Here is a 19,530-nt window from a genome sequence, read left to right on the forward strand (position 1 = left end):
AAAGCATTAAAATCAGGTTTTGTTATTGAAGCTTATGAAGGAGACGTTTATGGCTTACTTTATCGAATCCTTCTGAAAAATCTGAAAAAATTTCATATATTCACTCAGTAGTAGATTTGTCTTAAGCGCGGTGTAGTTTATGAGTGAAAAATATTATTTGCGTTTCGCATGAAAATGATTTTCGATAACCCTGTTGTGGCGAAGAGAAAAATGAATTCGGCTCAAGCAAGTTAACTACGCGATTGAATATTACATGTTCAAGTAGTTAACAGCCGCTAGTGAAAGAAATGGGTCGGTAGTTGGCAGGCGATTTTTAGTCACCGGATTTATGTAGTACAACCACTTTCCATTATTTAGGTAGAGTACGTGTTTCGATATACTGCTGATATATTTTGGATAAAATAATCGAGCTGATTTCCAATGCCGCACTAATTGAAGCAAAACCTGAAGCAGAGTGATTTTTTCATTGAGCGGATCAGACGAGCCACACCACGTGCATTCACATGAGGCATGACTATGTGGTTACGATGACATAAAGCACGTGACGGGGTGTTTGAAATCGCAGAAAAATATGTAGTAACAAAATAAAATTCAAAGCGCTTGCACAACTGTCAGATGGAATGGGACAGCCAGAATCAAAAGGCGAAATATGGTCGTCATATTGTGGATTTATCACGCGCCAAAATTTATTGTTTTTAACGTGGCAGAGAAAGCGTTAGATAAAATTGGTTCTGAGCGTTTTCCAGAAAGAGTACGTATGCATCAAGTGCAGATTTATATGCTACCCAACGTGAAATGCTAGGTCAGTTTAGCGAAACGATAAAGACGTTTCTCTCTGTTTGAAAATGTGGATATCCGTGGTGTCCCAAGGTGCATGCGGCTGAGGAGTGATAGTGCGGGTTGGAATGCACGACGTTGTAAGCCGATGTACTTCGGTAGGAAACATGTTCCAGTTGATTTTGAATGGAATGATTATGAAAATTATCAAACAGAACGTCGATAACTTGAGTTCGTTCTCTGATCTCACGCACTGTGGGAATCGACGTATGCGAAGCATTCCTTGCCGGATGCTTTGATTGACGATAATTAGCGGTGATGTTGACGGCTAAAGTTTAATTTCTTCAATGTTTAGTCTAATGCGAGAGTGGTGAGTTGATGTTAAACGTTACCTTGCGGGCACCACTGCTGTTTGTCTGCGTAGTACACAGAACACACAGGGAGAGGTGTTTGCTTGTGACTTTGTTGTGCGCCATATTTCATAACCTCTGAGAGCGTTGATCATAGTCATTGGCTCACATGGCACATCGCATTGTGGCAGAAGTGTTAAGCTTGAATTGGATTATCGGCCTGTACGTGCAAAAACCACAATCGGATTATGAGGCACGCCGTAGTGCGGACTGCGGATTAATTTTGACACCGTGATGTTCTTTAACGTGTCCCAAAATCTAAGTACACGTGTATTTTATATTTCGCCCCCGTCTAAATGCGGCTGCCACGGTTGGGGCCAAGTCCACGGCCTCTAGCAATGCAATAGCCGCAAGGCTAATGCGGCCAGTACAGAAGTGTTCATTTGATGTTTGACCGCTTCCGTAGTATCGCCTGGATCCTGCGGTGCGCGTTATTTAATGCGGCTTTGCTTCTGAACGCCCTGCGTAGTTTGTCCTCTTGACGTATTTACATGGTGTTTATTGTTCAGAAATAGCGGCAAGGTGCTGTACCTTGCTGTATCGGGATTGATGTATTAAGACTTTGATTGAGCGAATAAATCTTTATTGAACAGACAGCCCATGGCCAAGTGCGGAAAAGGGGGGACGGCATTTAGTGCGCAAGCTTTAGAGTCGGCTTGAGGAGTACAGTCTATGTAGCTTACGCGATAAGCGAGTTCGCATCTTGTTTGATCCGGTTGGTAGAGAGCCGGCAGGGCTTATCCAGGCGTTGTAGTTCAGAGGTGGTAAGTCCACTGACATCAGGTGTCGCATCCGGGAAGCCTAGAGCGTCACAGTCCCAGAGCAGATGAGCGCTGCCGGGCCAGGCCTATAGTTGTAGGCATTTGTGTGTTAAAGCGACCACCGGCGGTCGATCAACATCAGCGTCCAGGGCACCGCCGACTACATGAGATTTCCGTGGGCGCTAAGGGCGGTAGTTGCGCAAGCGTTCTAGGACATCTCCAGTCAGGACGAATCCGAACTTCAGCCGAAATAGGAATATCTGACCGGCTCCTGAAATGCCCTCTGGCAGGTGGTTCGGGTCTAACGAAATCTTGGCGCAAATTGCACATTTCCTTTGCATCGTGGCGTTTCTCAGTCTAAGATGTGGGTCGTAGAGTTAGCATTCATGCGGCATAGTTTAGCTGGGAGAATGTGCGACCGCTCGGGTGCAGATTTCTGCACGAGCGGCCTCATGGGCACTGTCACTGCCGGCAATTGTGCGCTCATGGGCTGGTACCCAAAGAAGAATGACGCTGATGCCTGCGTTTTTGCCGGCGAGCCAGGTTCGTTTGGCGGCAATCGCAGTCGAGCTAGTGTGTACTGGGAGCGGCTAAACTCTCGTAGAACAGCTTGGGAGTCGGTGTGGACGTGCAGTTCGGTGGCTTTAGTGTACGGGTGTCGTTATTCAATCGCATCTGCGACAGCTTGGAGTTCCAATTCCGATGTGCCGCCATTGGTGGTCATTGCATAGGATTGCGGCCGACCAGCCTTGAGCGCATGATACGCAATATCGATACCATATTCAGTGGTAGCTGGATCGGTGTACACGTGTTCAGCGTTTGTATGGGTGAAGCGTGCGCGTTCTTCATGTCTTCGCGCCGAGACTGCTTGTCGTTCTTGGTGCTTGTGCCACATGTTGCGCGGTATTGGCGTGCTGCTGACGATATCGATATCGTCAAATGGAGCGATGGCAACTCGTAGCGCAGGAAGCTCGTCAACTGCGTCGCTAGCGTGAGATAGGAGAGCTATTCCTTGCGGAGTGTGTCGCATGCGTACATCGTGGCCCTCTTGTTCACGGCAATTGTCGCTTCTAGGCTCGCAAGACGCCCAAACCTTCGCAGCTCCTCGACGCTTATGTGTTTTGGTAGCACTGTTATTACCTGGAGCGCCGCGTTGTGCAGTGTTTCAAGTTGCTTTATTTTCTCGCGGGTCACTGTGAACGTTCGGGAACCGTAAAGTGCTCGAGAAATCAACAGAGCAGGTATACGAGGTGCCGTGCGACGTCTGTTCCGGTTCCTCCTTTTTTGTAGGTGATGCGCTTAATTAAGTGCAATGTCTTGTGCTATATGCGCGTTCATGCTGGTAAATACATTCTGTACTGGTATGCCAAGTATGCGGATGGTCGTTAAAGACACGGCGATGGTGCTACCTACAAACTTTAGTGAGAGGGAAGGGCTGTCTTTTGAGCCCATTGTTACATATGTCGTTTTCTCTGGCGAGGCTCACATGCCTGGGCAAGGAAGGTAAACGTCAACGGTGTCTAACACCTTTAAACGATTGCGTGTTGTTTTTCGTGAGACTGAGAATGGGTCTACAGCGTAATGTCGTCACCGCATATCGTAAATCTAGTATGTGGGATACCGTGCACGGTTAGGGCGAGGTCGATCAGTGTCAGGTGAAAACGTGCCGGCGACAATATGGAAGCTCGTGGAACACCGACGTGACTGGGCCTTGGCTGTCAAGATGTGTTCCCAATTTTTATAGAATACGTTTATCGCACAATCACTTGATGGAATTTAGAGCCGGTTCCGCGTCCCCATGCTGCATAGTTACCGTCACAATGACGCAATGTGCGACGGAGTCAAATGCTTTACCAAGGTGAACTGCGACATGCACATTTGGCCATCGCTTGCCTTTTCTTCGCTCCAGGACGCCTTCTTTGATGAGCCGTAAACTATCGTGCGTGCCCATGTTGGCGCAAAATCCCGTCTGTGCTGGATTATAGCAACGGGGTACCTAAAGGTAATGGAAAATCCGTGTTAGCGCAATACGCTCAGCTAGTTTCCTTATTGCCACGAGCACAGCAGTTGGCTATTAGTGGCTCTGCCGCTATGCAGACGCTGAGGACGACGACGACGAAGACGCACTCTCAGTGAAGGTGTCGGACGGGAACTGTCTGCTCCCATTAAATTGAGCTTCATAGTTTTTGTGATATATATAGTAACGTGACTGGTGGAAGTGCGAAGTAAATTTTTCCATGCACATTGCCGACAGGAAGCTCTCAACTTAGATCGCGACACCTTCAAGGCTGACCTTCGGCGCAGCCGGCGACAACTAGGACTACCACCAGAACTGCACCCTCTCTCAGTAAAGTGTACAGCCATGACAACCAGTTCAACGAGTAGCCAGAGTGGAGAGACCACTACTCCGCCTGCTCCGCGGATTTTCAACATGCCGCGAACCCCAAGGTCGTTTCACGGTAACACGTTCGAGGATGTTGAGGACTGGCTGGACCATTACAATCGAGCTGCCAGCGTCAATGAATGGGACGACCACCGGAAGCTCCGGTATGTCTACTTCGCCCTAGAGGATTCGGCGCGCATCTGGTTTGAAAACCATGAAGCTGGTTTGCCGACCTGGCAAGAATTTTGTAGCCAACTTCGCAATACCTACGGAAGTTCAGACCGGAAGGAGCAAGCACACGTGCTCTCAATTCCAGGAATCAAAGACCAAATGAGAGTGTCGCAATGTTCGTTGAGGATATGTCCCAGCTGTTCCGGTCCGCTGATCCCGGAATGACAGAAGAAAAGTACGCTTGTTGATGCGGGGCGTGAAAAAGCAGTTGTTCGCAGGACTAGTGCGCAACCCACCAGGTACCGTAGCCGAATTCTTCAATGACGCAACAACGGTAGAGCGTATGCTACGGCAGCGGTCGTCGCAGTATGAACGCCTGAGCAACTTCACATCTCTCTCGTCGTCCATGGCCACCCCTGATTTGTCGACCCTAAGGGAGCTCGTGCGCAGTATTATATGCGAGGAGCTGCAACAAGTTCCTGCAATGTCTCCTCAATCCCACGTGACTCCTTTAAGTGATGTAGTTCGCGAAGAGGTCAGGCAGCCCTTCTCCTGACGTACGCCGAAGCCTTAAGGTCTCCTATGCCGGCGGCAGTCGGCTATCCGTCCCGACCACCCATGCAACGTACGGCACAGCACTTCTCGAGCCCTCAATACTTTTCCAGCCCTCTGCCTTCCGCAAGGCCAAGTCTAAACGTGTGGAAATGCAGTGTTTGGCGCACTCCAGACAATCGGCCACTCTGCTACCATTTTGGTGAAGCAGATCACCTACACCGCGAGTGCATATACCGCCAGATCGGCCTTCCTCGGTTTCGACCCGACGCACGCCCCGACTCTTCCGCGGCGCCAGTCCCGTTCTCCATCTCCTCGCCGTTCTACGTCACTTGACCAACACTTGCCGTTCGCTCATGGCGTTGGGGGTAGATCCATTAGGTCCTCAAGCCCACGCCGGGGAAACTATAGGAGCAGCGAGCTCCGGAGGTGGGGCTGCTGTTGACGGATCTATAAAACATCCTCCTCCGCCGATACGCCAGCCGACCGCCGATTCCGTTTCACCGCCGCATGGCGGAAACAAAAACATGCCGGAAACAAAAGTGTTTCCGCAGACATCCCCATTCAAGTCGACAACTACCTGGTCACTGCTCTCGTGGACACTGGCGCCGATTATTCTGTTATGACTACCGAACTAGCTGCTCAACTGAGAAAAGTAATGACGCCATGACACGGACCAAGCCTTCAGACAGCAGGTGGTCATCTCTTGACGCCGATTGGGAGATGCACCGCCAGTCTGTGTCGCCTGCGGCATTATTCCACTGAACCGCCGAATGACTGAGCCTTTCGTGACGAACTTCAGCGGCGAGTACCAACACCTGGCAAAGCGAGCGAGCAGCCATTGCTCACTATTAGTGATGCAATATTAGTGATAAAATGGGTCTTACGCTTGCTGAGCTTTCTGGAACTGCCAAGAGTGACATCGTGATTGTCAGTACAGTGAATGTAAATCCTGAGCTGTCAACCACACAGAAAGAGCGTATACGAAGTATTTTATGCATGTTCAGTGACTGTTTCGCATCCACGTCGAAATTAACACTCACCCCCATCGCGAAGCACCGTATCATAACAGACGCGACCGAACAACCCTGCGTCAGCACGTCTACCGCGTGTCACGAAAGGGGCAAGAGGCGATTCGTTGTCAAGTGAAGCAAATGCTAGACGACGACGTAATTCAACCCTCAACCAGCCCATGGGCGTCAGCCGTTGTACTTGTCAAGAAGAAGGACGGCACAATTCGGTTTGTATGAATTACCGCAAACTGAACAGGGTGGCGAAAAAAATGTCGACCCTCTTCCGCGCATAGACGACACTCCAGACCGTTTTCGACATGCCCGATACTTCTCAGTAGACTTACACAGCGGAGACTGGCAGATAGAAGTTGATGAACGAGATCGCGAAAAGACTGCTTTCGTAACCTCTGACGGCCTGTACGAAATTAAGGGGCTGCCCTTCGGATTATGCTCAGCTCCTGCGACCTTTCAAAGGATGATGCACACCGTGCTGTCAGGTCTTAAGTGGGAATCATGTCTCGTCTATGTAGACGACGTCGTTGTTTTTTCTCGGACATCCGAGCAACACTTGCAGCGACTTCAGTCCGTGTTCCTTGCGATTCGATCTGCAGGCCTTTCATTAAGACCTGAGAAATGCCATTTCGGTTATCAGGAACTGAAGTTCCTCGGCCACATTGTTAGTAATGAAGGTGTTCGGCCAGACCCAGAAAAGAGTATGGCTGTTGCCGCATTTCCACCACCAGTCAACAAGCGTGACGTGCGCCGCTTCTTGGGCCTCTACTAATACTACAGACCCTTCGTGGAGCATATTTCCAACATTGCAGAACCCCTCCCTCGTTTAACATAGGAGGATATCCCGTCTATTTGGGGTCCGAAGCAGAGAGCTGCCTTCTCGGAGCTTCAGCGGCGCCTGCAGACACCGCCTTTACTTGGACACTTTGATGAAGATGCCGACACTGAACTGCACACTGATGCTAGCAACATCGGCCTCGGTGCAGTCCTCATGCAGTGGCAAGATGGCGTTGAACGTGCTATCGCTTACGCTAGCCGCACCTTAACATCTGCAGAAACGAACTACCCTACCATTGACGAGGAATGATTAGCTGTTGTCTGGGCAATACCTAAGTTTCGGCCATATCTATACGGTCGTCTGTTCAACCGACCATCATGCCCTTTGTTGGCTAGCCAATCTCAAGGACCCTTCAGGACGTCTTGCCAGGTGGAGCCTTCGTCTCCAAGAATTTGATGTAACAATCGCCTACAAGTCTGGCCGGAGGTACACTGACGCTAACCGTCTTTCGCGCGCTCCACTTGCAGCGATGTCAAGTGATGCTGATGTTGACGGTCGTTTCCTTTCCGCTGTCATATATCTGGCTTTTGGCTCGGCAGCAGCGGGACAATTTAGAAATCGGGCAACTTATCAACTATCTTCGAAGTTCGGGTCCTCCACGGGCATTCACGCGCTCGCCACCTTCGTTCTGTCTCGGCAACAATCTATTGTATAAAAAGAATTTCTACCCATCAGCGGCTAGACATCTCCTTGTCGTCCCATGCGCGCTGCGTGCGATATTCTGTCCGCCTGCCACGATGAACCCTCTTCAGGCCCCACTTGGGATTCGCGCGTGCCTTGGCCCGAATTCGACAACGCTATTACTGACCTTAGCTTGCCGAGGAAGTAAAGCATTACGTGAAAACTTGCCGCGACTGCCAACGCCGAAAGACTCCACCTCAGCGCCCAGACGGTTTCATGAAGCCTGTTTCACCGCCAACACAAGCATTTCAACAAATTGGCATAGACTTGCTAGGGCCGTTCCCTAAGTCTTTTGCTGGCAACCGCTGGATCGTGGTTGCCAATGATCGCCTGACGCGATACTGCGAACCTGGAGCCTTCCAGCGAGCCACTGCCAATGACCTTGCGCACTTTTTCATCCACAACATAGTCCTCCGGCATGGTGCACCAGCAGTAGTCATTACAGATCATGGTACAGCTTCCACAGCTCAGATGATCCTCATCTGAGCTGTGAAAGACCATCACAGCTCATCGCCGAGCCCCTGCATACCGTCCTCAGACCAACGGTCTTACGGAGGGATTAAATAAGACAATCGCTGACATGCTTTCCATGTATGTCCCCAGCGAACACAAGAACTGGGATGATGTTTTGCCTTACGTTACATTCGCATACAACACTGCTGTTCAAGAAACTACTGGGTTCACTCCTTTCCGTGCGCTCCACGGCCGTGAGGCAACCACCATGCTGGACCGCATGCTCCTCCCAGAACAACACAACATTACCAATGACGCGGATGAATTTACCCGGATCGCACATGCAGATCGCAACCTTGCACGCGAGCGAATCCAGAATCAGCAACCCAAAGACTCCCAGAGGTATAACGCTCGCCATCGCGAGGTTGTCTACTAACCCGGTGATCAAGTTTGGGTATGGACCCCGATGCGCGAACTCGGTCCGTCGGAAAAGTTACTGCGCCGCTACTTCGGCCCCTAAAGAGTCCTCCGTCGCCTCAGCGAGGTGAACTACGAAGCGATCCCTGAAGACAAGAGTCGGCCATGCCGTCGCGTGCAGCCTACGGATATTGTCCATGTTTCGAGGATGAAACCGTACCACTCACGTTGACGAGGCCATTCTCACTGCCACTCGCCTTCCACCCCACTTGTGTGACACTTCCCTCTTCACAAAGTTTATCACTGTTGCCTTGTATGTGCTTTGTTTTTTTCCTCTGTTTTGAATTTGAAGCATCGAGACGATCCTTCCTGGAAGGGGGGTAATGCCACGAGCACAACAGTTGGCTGTGTAGTGCGTTCGCCGCTTCTACAGAGGCTGAGGCCGACGAAGACGAAGACGCACTCTCAGTGAAGGTGTCGGACGGGAACTGTCTGCTTCCATTAGATTAACCTTAACAGTTTTTGTCATATAAATAGTAATGTGACTATATCGTCGGCATATGCGAAATGGGTCGTAGGTTGGCTACAAAAGTGGGAGGCTTTCCAGGCTTGGGAATAGGGATAAGTAATGAGTACTTCCGCTCGGCTGGCATCACCTGGCACACTGCGAGCGTTGATTATGGCGAGTGCGAGCTCGAATTCTTATTCATTGAAGGGCGCTTCATGTCATTGTCATCATTGCGACGGCGATCGGTTTGTATATGTATTATCATCATCAGCCTGGCTACGCCCACTGCAGGGCAAAGCCCTCTTCCATACTTCTCCAACTACCCCGGTCATGTGCTAAATGCGGCCATGTTATCTTTGCAAACTTCTTAATCTCATCCGCCCACCTAACTTTCTGCCGCCCCCTGCTACGCTTCCCTTCTCTTGGAATCCAGTCCGTAACCCTTAATGACCATCGGTTATCTTCCCTCCTCATTACATGCCCTGCCCATGCCCATTTCTTTTTCTTGATTTCAACTCAGATGTCATTAATTCGCGTTTGTTCCCTCACCCAATCTGTTCTCTTCTTATCCCCTTAACGTTACAGCTTTAGTGAAGAGGAGGACGAAGACGGCTCTTGTGCTGATGTGCGCGTGATCAGCGTTCGTGTACAGCCGGTGCAACTAGACGGTGCCTAGTGTCTCGTAATAAATGCACATATTGCATTTGGTGAAAGGTGCTGCACTCCCCGACCTCATCCTGGAACTTCGCAGCCGAACTTTGACAACTGCTCCAGCCCCTACCATGAACGAGGCTCCCCACAATCAGCTTGGAGCATCCGCCGCTCCTATCATGTGCGGCGCCGTCCAGCGGCAGCGGGACCCTCCTGTTTTTAGCGGGTCAGGTGAGACTGACGTCGAAGATTAGATCTCTACCTACGAGCGCGTCAGTGATCACAACAAGTGGGATGACCCGACGAAGCTACGTACCGTCATCTTCTATCTTGCTGACGTAGCAAACCTCTGGTTGCACAATCATGAAAGGGAACTGCAAACCTGGTCCGCTTTCAAAACAGCATTCGCGGAAGTCTTCGGTCGCCCAGCCTTGCGAAAACTCCGGGCTGAACAGCGCCTACGCCAGCGTGCTCAACAGCCCGGCGAGGTTTACACCAGCTACATAGAGGATGTCGTGGATATTAGCGCCCGTGTCGATTCCACCATGAGTAAAGACAAGGTGAAGCACATCCTCAAGGGCATCGAAGACGACGCATTTCAAATGATCCTGGCCCGAAACCCTACTTCTGTCGCTGCTGTCGTCAGTCTTTGCCAGAGCTTCGATGAGCTGCGTCGACAAAGGGTTCTTGCGCGCAGCGCTGTCGCACCTGGCCACTCTCTCTCGGGCCTCGCGCTTCGCTCGAACATCAGGCCAGCAGCATCGCTCTCTGTTAAGACCAAAGATTTCATTCGTGAGGACGTGGCGCGCCGTCTATGCTGCCTCTCAACGATCGACCTCCCCAGCCTGATACATCTCTGGCTGCTCTCATTAGGTGGGCCATTCGCGAGGAACTTGCTGGGTCTTTACCTTTAGTTCAACCATGCCCTCCCGTGGCTGTACCTCTGACCTATGCCGAAGTCGCCGCGCGACCTGCGCCACCGCCTTTCGCGTTTCCTTCGCCAATGCGACTTCAAGCTGCACCTCCTCCCGCGTCGCTCCCAATTCCGTCTCGACGCTGTTAAGAATGGCCGTACGGGGTGGCAACGTGCAAGCTTTCAGCCCGCTGCACGGGTTCCAAGCCCACCAGACGGGGCGCCCTTCTGAGAACTGCGAAGGGCCGGCGGCCACGTGGCGCGCGATCAGCTCAGGAAATTGGTACTTGGCGGAGCCATCCGGGACAAAGCAGTTCTACGAAGCCCTCTGACGTCGGCACTGAAAGCTGGGCGGTACCGAGAACTGCGGATGACCGGCAGCCACGTGGCGCGCGGTCAGCTCAGGAATGTGGTACTCCGCCGCGCCACCCGAGACGGAGCACAGTTCTACGAAGCCCTCGGTCGTCGACTCCGGAGCCTTTGTGTGTATGGGCTCGAACGTGTGTGCCTTTGTGTGTGTGAGCCATACTGCGGGGCGGCGGCAAGTTTACAATGATTGGACGAACCTTCCCGACCATTCCTGCTCCGTCCCCGCCGAACGATGACGTCGAACTATGACGTCAAGCGGAGAGCTTATAAGCAGCGTTTGCCGGCTGCTAGAGTGTGCTCGTGTCGTGCTCGTTGTCGGGAGCTGAGTGCTCTTTGTCAGGCTAGAAATGCACTAGTGAGCTGTTTGCTGTATGTTAGTCTTGCGGGCTCAATATGGGAGTCGCGCTAGGCTGCCAATGTATCCTGCTTAAACTGTTAATATGTAAATAAATCCTGTTCACCGAGTTCCTGTCTACGACCTTCATCTCCTTCAAATGGTGGCAGCGGCGAGATAGTCCGACGACTCCTACATCTGGTCGACAGCGGTAGGACCGTCCGACGACTCTGACAACGCCCAGTTCAGACCCGTTGGCGTACACGCGACAACCGGCCCATATGCTTCGCTTGCGGTATCGCCCGCCATGTCGCGCGCTTCTGCCATCGTCGCATGCCACCTGCTAACGCTGCTGTCGCAAGGCCTGGATATGGCTATTCCGACGATACTACCGGGCATACGATGCTTCCGAACCCAGAGTTCTCGCCGCCTCCACGACGCCCTGTAAGCACCCATGGGTCGCCATCACCACGTCGTCGCTCGCTTTCCCCCTTACGTCGCCGCCAGTCACCTAGCGAGGGAAACTAGTTGCTGCAGTTCCGCAGGCACGAACTGCAAGCTTTGCCACTTCTACAAGGCCTGCACAGTCGCCCCACAATTTATTGGACGTTTTGGTCGAAGGAACCGCCGCAATTGCGCTTATTGATACTACGGCTGCAGTTTCTTTTATCGACGAAAAGTTTTGTCGTAACCTCCACAAGGTCACAATGCCGTTGTCTGGTATGCTTCTAGGCACCGCGTCTGCGCAGCATATAGCCCCGCTTGCTCAATGTACTGCAAGGGTGGTCATAGACGGCATTGTCTATGTTGTTGAATTTTTCGTGCTGTCTTCATGTTCACATGAGATAATTCTCGGCTGGGACTTTTTGTCTCACCATCGTGCCATCATCGACTGTGCCCGGGCCGAAGTGGCGCTTTTGCCGCTTGCCGATTCTCCGCTGTCTGATCCTTCTGAAGGTAAAGCTTCCAAGCTCACCGTTGTATCCGATACGGATATACCATCCGAAATGTCTGTGCTTGTGCCCGTCTCTTCCTCTACCGCGTCCAACACTACAGTACTTTTTACACCATCGCCTATTTTCCTACGTCGCAAGGCCCTACCTGTCCCTTTTGCTGTCCTCACCACTGTATCTGGATTATCCTCTATGCTTGGGTGTAACCCGTCTAACTACCCTGTGACCTTACTGCGCGGCGAATCACTAGGTCGTGTTCAGCCCCTTGGCCCGCTTCACATTCTCGACGCTTCCGACGACACGGCCTGTTATGAGCTCGACTCCCTCACTTCTCCCGTGCTGTGCATGTCATCATCATCATTGTCATCGTCGTCGTCAGACGTTCTTAAATCTGTCGTAGACGCCGATCTGCCGCCTCCGTATCGCCAGCAAGTCCTCGCGCTTCTTCAGAATTTTCGCTCGTTGTTTGATTGTGAATAACCAGATCTGGGGCGTACGGCAACCGTCACTCACAGTGTCCACACTGGTTCCCATCCTCCTCCACGCCAGCGACCATACCGCGTGTTGGCAGCCGAGCGACAGATCATTAACGAGCAGGTCGACAATATGCTGCACCGTGGCGTCATTCGCCCTTCCCACAGTCCTTGTGCGTCTCATGTAGTATTAGTGCGCAAGAAGGACGGGTCAATATGCTTCTGTGTGGAATACCGTCGGCTCAATAAGATCACTCGTAAAGATGTCTATCGGCTGCCTCGGATAGATGACGCCCTCAACTCCTTACAAGGCGCGGGGTACTTCTCATCTTTGGATCTTCGCTCCGGCTATTGGCAAGTGCCGATGGCAGAAGACGGTGAGAAGACAGCTTTCATCACGCCCGATGGCTTGTACAAATTTACCGTAATGCCATTCGGGCTCTGCAACGCGCCCGCTGCTTTCGAGCATATGATGGACACCATCCTTCGTAACTACAAGGGGAAAACATTTCTGTGCTACCTTGACGATATCGTGGTGTTTTCGCCAGATTTCCCGACGCACCTCGTTCGCTTGCGTGAGATCCTGACCTACCTCACCTCTGCTGGCCTCCAACTCAACGTCATAAAGTGCCGTTTTGCTGCCTGCAAATTAACAATATTGGGACACATTGTATCGAAGGACGGTGTGCTTTCTGACCCAGCCAAGCTTCGCGCGGTCGCAGAGTTTCCGATGCCCACTACTCTTAAGGCACTCTGCAGCTTTATAGGGCTCTGCTCTTACTTTCGGCGTTTTGTGCGCAATTTTACAACTATCATCGTACCACTGACCAATTTGCTTAGCGCTACCAACGGCATCTCCGCGTGGTCAACTTCCTGTGACGACGCCTTCAAGCAACTTCGTCGATTACTCACTTCGCCACCGATTCTTCGACACTACGATCCCACAGCGCCTACAGAAGTACACACGGACGCCAGCGGCATCGGACTTGGTGCAGTCCTCGCACAACGGAAAGACGGCTATGACGAGTATGTCGTTGCGTATGCGAGCCGCACTTTAAAGAAGGCAGAAGCCAGCTACTCTGTAACAGAAAAGGAGTGCTTGGCCATTATTCGTGCTCTCGTCAAATTTCGTCCATACCTATATGGTCACCCTTTTGACATTGTCAGCGACCACCATTCCCTTTGCTGGCTGTCCTCGTTAAAGGATCCGTCAGGTCCCCTAGGCCGATGGGCACTTCGCTTACAAGAATATGACATCCGCGTTGTCTACCGATCGGGTACAAAGCACTCTGACGCCGATGCGCTTTCCCGATCACCGCTGCCTTCTGATGTGGCTTCAGTGTCTCCGTTCTTCGCATTCATGTCAGCCTTGAACGTCGCTGATATGCCGGACGAGCAGCGTAAGGATCCCCTGCTTTCAACTATGCTCAATTTCCTCCACGACCCATCCACCACACCCTCTTCTCGAACACTTCGTCACCAAGCCGCTCACTTTGCGGTATGCGACAACGTCCTTTACCGCGGAAATTATTTGCCTGATGGTCGCAAATGGCTCCTCGTGATACCACGACACATGCGTTCTGACATATGCGCTTGTTTTCATGCTGCTCCTCACAATGTTCACGCCGGCGTTCTGAAAACGTATACTCGGCTAAGGCAGCGTTTCTACTGGCACGCCATGTATCACTTCGTCTGCCAGTACGTACGCGCTTGCACGCCGTGCCAACGACGTAAAATTCCACAGCGCCCTCCTGGTGAGCTACAGCCGCTGCCCTGCCCGTCTCGGCCCTTCGACCGCATCTTCATAGACCTATACGGGCCACTTCCCTGCATATCCTCGGGTAACCGTTGGATAATTGTAGGTGTCGACCACTTGACGCGCAACGCCGAGACTGCCGCGCAACGCCGAGACTGCCGCGCTCCCGGCAGCCTCTGCGCGCGAAGTTGCGTTTTTCATCTCGCGGAACTTCGTGCTTCAACATTACGCACCACGCAAACTGCTCAGCGACAAGGGACGTGTCTTCTTGCCCGAAGTAATCCAAGCCCTTCTCGCTCCATGCAGCATCGTTCACCGCAAGTATACAGCCTACCACCCACAAACGAACGGCTTGACAGAGAGGTTCAACCACACGCTCGGTGACATGTTGACTATGTTCGTCGCCTCGGACCACAGTAACTGGGACACTGTTTTGCCGTTCGTGACGTATGCCTATAATACGGCCACACAAGCTACCACTGGCTTTTCGCCCTTTCTGCTGTATGGACGAGAGCCCTCGTGTACTATGGACACACTGCTACCATACCGACCCGACGCTTCCGAATGCACGCCTGCGTCTCAAGCCGCCAAATACGCCGAGGGCTGTAGGCAGCTCGCGCGAACCCTTACGACCGCTGCTCAAGGTGGTCAAAAGGTGCGGCATGATAGTGGCGCGCTTACACCACTTTTTCCGACTGGTTCCCTTGTTTGGTTGTGGGTCCCGCCTCATAGTCCTGGACTTTCAACTAAACTCCTTGCACGCTATGATGGTCCCTACCGCGTCATAAACCGTACCTCCGCTGTCACCTACGTTGTAGAACCTGTGACACCATCACCCGACCTTAGGCATCGCGGGCGTGACACGGTTCATATCAACCGACTTAAGCCGTAATATGACACCCTCATCCTACCTACGCTGTAAGTCGCCAGGATGGCTCCTCTTCTCTCCCGGGGGCCATTGTAGTGAAGAGGAGGACGAAGAAGACGGCTCTTGTGCTGATGTGCGCGCGATCAGCGTTCGTGTACTGCCGGTGCAACTAGACTGTGCCTAGTGTCTCGTAATAAATCCACATATTACACAGCCATCATTATTTCCATAGCTCGTTGCGTCGTCCTCAATTTAAGTAGAACCCTTTTTGTAAGTCTCCAGGTTTCTGCCCCGTAGGTGAGTACTGGTAAAACTCAGCTGTCATACACTTTTCTCTTGAGGGATAATGGCAACCTGCTGTACATGATCTGAGAATGCCTGCCAAACGCAACCCAGCCCATTCTAATTCTTCTGATTATTTCCGTTTCATGATCCGGATCTGCCGTCACTACCTGCCCTAAGTAGATGTATTCCCTTACCATTTCCAGTACCTCGCTACCTATTGTAAATTGCTGTTCTCTTCCGAGACTGTTAAACATTACTTTAGTTTTCTGCAGATTAATTTTTAGACCCACTCTTCTGCTTTGCCTCTCCAGGTTAGTGAGCATGCATTGCAATTGGTACCCTGAGTTACTAAGCAAGGCAATATCATCAGCGAATCGCAAGTTACTAAGGTATTCTCTATTAACTTTTATCCCCAATTCTTCCCGATCCAGGTCTCTGAATACCTCCTGTATATACGCTGTGAATGGCATTGGAGAGATATACATACCGGTATCCTGTATGTCCCTGCCTGACGCCCTTCTTTATTGGGATTTTGTTGCTTTGTTTATGGAGGAATACGGTGGCTGTGGAGCCGCTATAGCTATCTTTCAGTATTTTTACATACGGCTCGTCTACCCACTGATTCCGTAATGCCTGCATGACTGCTGAGGTTTCGAGTGAATGAAACGGTTTCTCGTAATCAGTGAAAGCTATATATAAGGGTTGGTTATATTCCGCACATTTCTCTATCACATGATTGATAGTGTGAATATGGTCTGTCGTTGACTAGCCTTTACGAAATCCTGCCTGGTCCTTTGGTTGACAGAAGTCTAAGGTGTCCCTGATTCTATTTGCGATTACCTTAGTAAATACTTTGAAGGCAACGGACAGTAAGCTGATCGGTCTATAATTTTTCAAGTCTGTGGCATACGCTTTCTTATGGATTATGTTGGCGTTCATCCAAGATTCCGGTACGCTCAAGGTCATGAGGCATTGCGTATACAGGGTGGCCAGTTTTTCTAAAACAATCTGCCCACCATCCTTCAACAAGTCTGCTGTTACCTCATCCTCTCCAGCTACCTTCCCCCTTTGCACAGCTCCCAAGGCTCTCTACTTCTTCCGGCGTTACTTGTGGGATGTCAAATTCCTCTAGACTATTCTCTCTTCCATTATCGTCATGAAACTGGTACTGTATAAATATCTATAGAACTCCTCAGCCACTTCAACTATCTTATCCATATTACTAATGATATTGCCGGCTTTGTCTCTTAACACATACATCTGATTCTTGCCTCTTCCTAGTTTCTCCTTCACTGCTTTTAGGCTTCCTCCGTTCCTGACTGCATGCTCAATTCTATCCATATTATACTTCCTTATGTCAGCTATCTTACGCTTGTTGATTAACTTGGAAAGTTCTGCCAGTTATATTCTAGCTGTAGCGTTAGAGGCTTTCATATATTGGCGTTTCTTAATCAGATCTTTCTTCTCCTGTGATAGCTTACTGGTATCCTGTCTAACGAAGTTACCACCGACTTCTATTGCACACTCCTTAATGATGCCCATAAGATTGTCGTTCATTGTTTGAACATTAAGGTCTTCTTCCTGAGTTAAGGCCGAATACCTGTTCTGTAGCTGGATCCCGAATTCCTCTGTTTTATATATAGTATAGTGTATTTTGTTTTGACTTTACCCATCGCCGATTCAACGTCTTCATAGGCGCGTAGACCTGTACGACCTTCAATTTGTACCTCTTATTTAGTTTCACAACAAGACCTGCCACCCTCTTGTTAATGCTATAGAATTCCTCTATGCTACCAGCTATATCCTTATTAATCAGGAATCCGACTCCTAGTTCTCGTCTCTCCGCTAAACCCCGGTAGCACAGGACGTGCCCGCTTTTCAGCACTGTATGTGCCTCATTTGTCCTGCTAACCTCACTGAGCCCTATTATATCCCATTTAATGTCCGCTAATTCCTCCAATAGCACTGCTAGACTCGCCTCACTAGAAAACGTTCTAGCGTTAAACGTTGCCAGGTTCAGATTCCAATGGCGGCCTGTCTGGATCCATAGATTCTTAGCACCCTCTGCTGCGTCACAGGTCGGACCGCCACCGTGGTCAGTTGCTTCGCAGCTGCTGGGGACTGATGGCCGGGGCATTATTGTTGTATTCATATAGGAGGTTGTGGCTAAGTACTGCACCAGGGTGGTCAATCCTGCTCTGGTGAGGGAGAGCGTTACTGGTTCTGGTCACTGGGATCAGGCCGCACTCCAGGCCTGTTTATGCAATTTTATCAACACGCGGATTTTTTTTTCCACTCCGGTGGAAAGTTGCGCGGCACCGGGATTTGAACCACGGTCCTCTTGCACGCGATGTATATATATATATAGTTCATGCTGCACTTGACGCACAATATAACGACAGTGCACACTTCAACATCATCCTACGTGCGCAGGCTCTATTTAGGCAAATATTTTAAATGCATTTTGTTTTCACGGCCAAACACTATATACTGACACGATCTGACGAGATGTTTTGGCGCTAGTATTTGGAAATGCTAAATGCAGGGGGCAGTTTACACAAAGAAGGCGTGATAGATAGGCTGCGTGCTTGAGTCTACTGGATGAACTTCGAAAATGGGAAGGCGCCGGCCAAAGCGCTGTTTAAAATCAGCATGCGCGACGAAGCAAATGTTTTCCCGGTGTTGAAATAGCGTTCCCATGCGTATACCGACGCAAAAGAACGAAAATTTCAGTAGCTTCAAGCGCCGACTGCCACTTCAAATTTTGAAGATCGAAATCCTCCTTCTGCGTTCTTTTTCTTTCTTTTCGCAGATTTTTTGTCGACCTACGCTAGAGTGCTACCATGCAGTGGTGAGACGAATGAACAAATAAGCGAGGACGAAGAAGAGAAGGAAGAGGGAAATGAGCAGATGGACCAGATTGCGAAGACAGATAACGCGCAAGAAGAAGATGAACAGAACGAAGAACAAGCATGTGACGGCAAGGAAAAGGTGTAGTTCCAAGTTTGAACCTGAGCAGTCATCGGAAAGGCGAAGCAAGCAGTTTCAATACTCGAAGGAACTGCACAAACTACTAGGACCTCATATCCGTATACCTCAAGTTCATGGAGAGTTTCTCTTCTTCAGTGAGACAACGCATTAAAGCGGGATGCAATGTTTCATCTTATCGGGGATGACCCTCGAGAACTAAAGAGCTTAGCAAAGTAGGCAGACGAAGTAACTTTAATATATTGCTTCACCAGCCCAATCTAACTTTTCAAATACTATACCTTGAACGGCAAATCCTTCCGATCAAAGATTACAATCCGATTTGAACAATTCATTGAATCCACGATTATCGCTCCCTAATGCATGTGGTATTCCCCTAGGTAAAACGGCCACGTACTTTGAACGACCTATGACTGGTCTGAAGGTTGCAGGGTGAGCTGTGCTGCTTTGAAATGAGACTCACTTTTAGCAGCGTAGTAGAGGCAAAAATAAAGCACGATGGCCTTGCACCCTATTAGGCGGCGAACCGAAATAGGCGAACGCTTGCAGTCGCAGTGAATCTAGACGAAAACTTTTTCTGAAAAGTATACAATCTACGTTGCGGTGCGACCGGAACAATTACTACGACCAGTTGAAGGGAATTTTCGTGCTATTCAGTAGGTTCCAACGCACTAGGAAATGAAAAAAAAACATTTCCGTAGTTACAATGAAAAGTTATGCATTGTCAGGAGTTCTGCACGAAGCGAACCGCAAAGCCGAATGGCCAAGATGCTGAAGGCACGCAATAGCCTGTATGTTTTTGACAAAGGTTGTCCATCTCACACGTGGTCGTAGCTTACCGGCAGCACAGAAGTCTACGTGTACATGAGTTCTAAATTATAGTTCGACCCGATGAGAAGAAAGTACCTATTCCGTCTATGAAAGCATTGCTTAGCCGTAATACATTCTGTAAAGCAGAATTCAT

The 19,530-nt window shown here is 50.4% G+C and overlaps 1 protein-coding gene across 1 annotated transcript in view; it reads left to right on the forward strand.

Annotated features, from left to right (window-relative positions):
* The window catches only part of LOC140215386 (uncharacterized), a 62,183-nt gene extending 42,927 nt beyond the window's left edge, over positions 1 to 19,256 (forward strand). Inside the window, exon 3 of the mRNA XM_072285972.1 lies at positions 18,391 to 19,256. Within this exon, the coding sequence (XP_072142073.1) occupies positions 18,391 to 18,575 (185 nt within the window). The 3' untranslated portion in view covers positions 18,576 to 19,256. The remainder of the gene's footprint in view (positions 1 to 18,390) is intronic.
* The last annotated feature ends 274 nt before the right edge of the window (positions 19,257 to 19,530 follow it).

The sequence above is a fragment of the Dermacentor andersoni genome, chromosome 1, assembly GCF_023375885.2.
Source record: "Dermacentor andersoni chromosome 1, qqDerAnde1_hic_scaffold, whole genome shotgun sequence".
NCBI classification, from domain to species: domain Eukaryota; kingdom Metazoa; phylum Arthropoda; class Arachnida; order Ixodida; family Ixodidae; genus Dermacentor; species Dermacentor andersoni.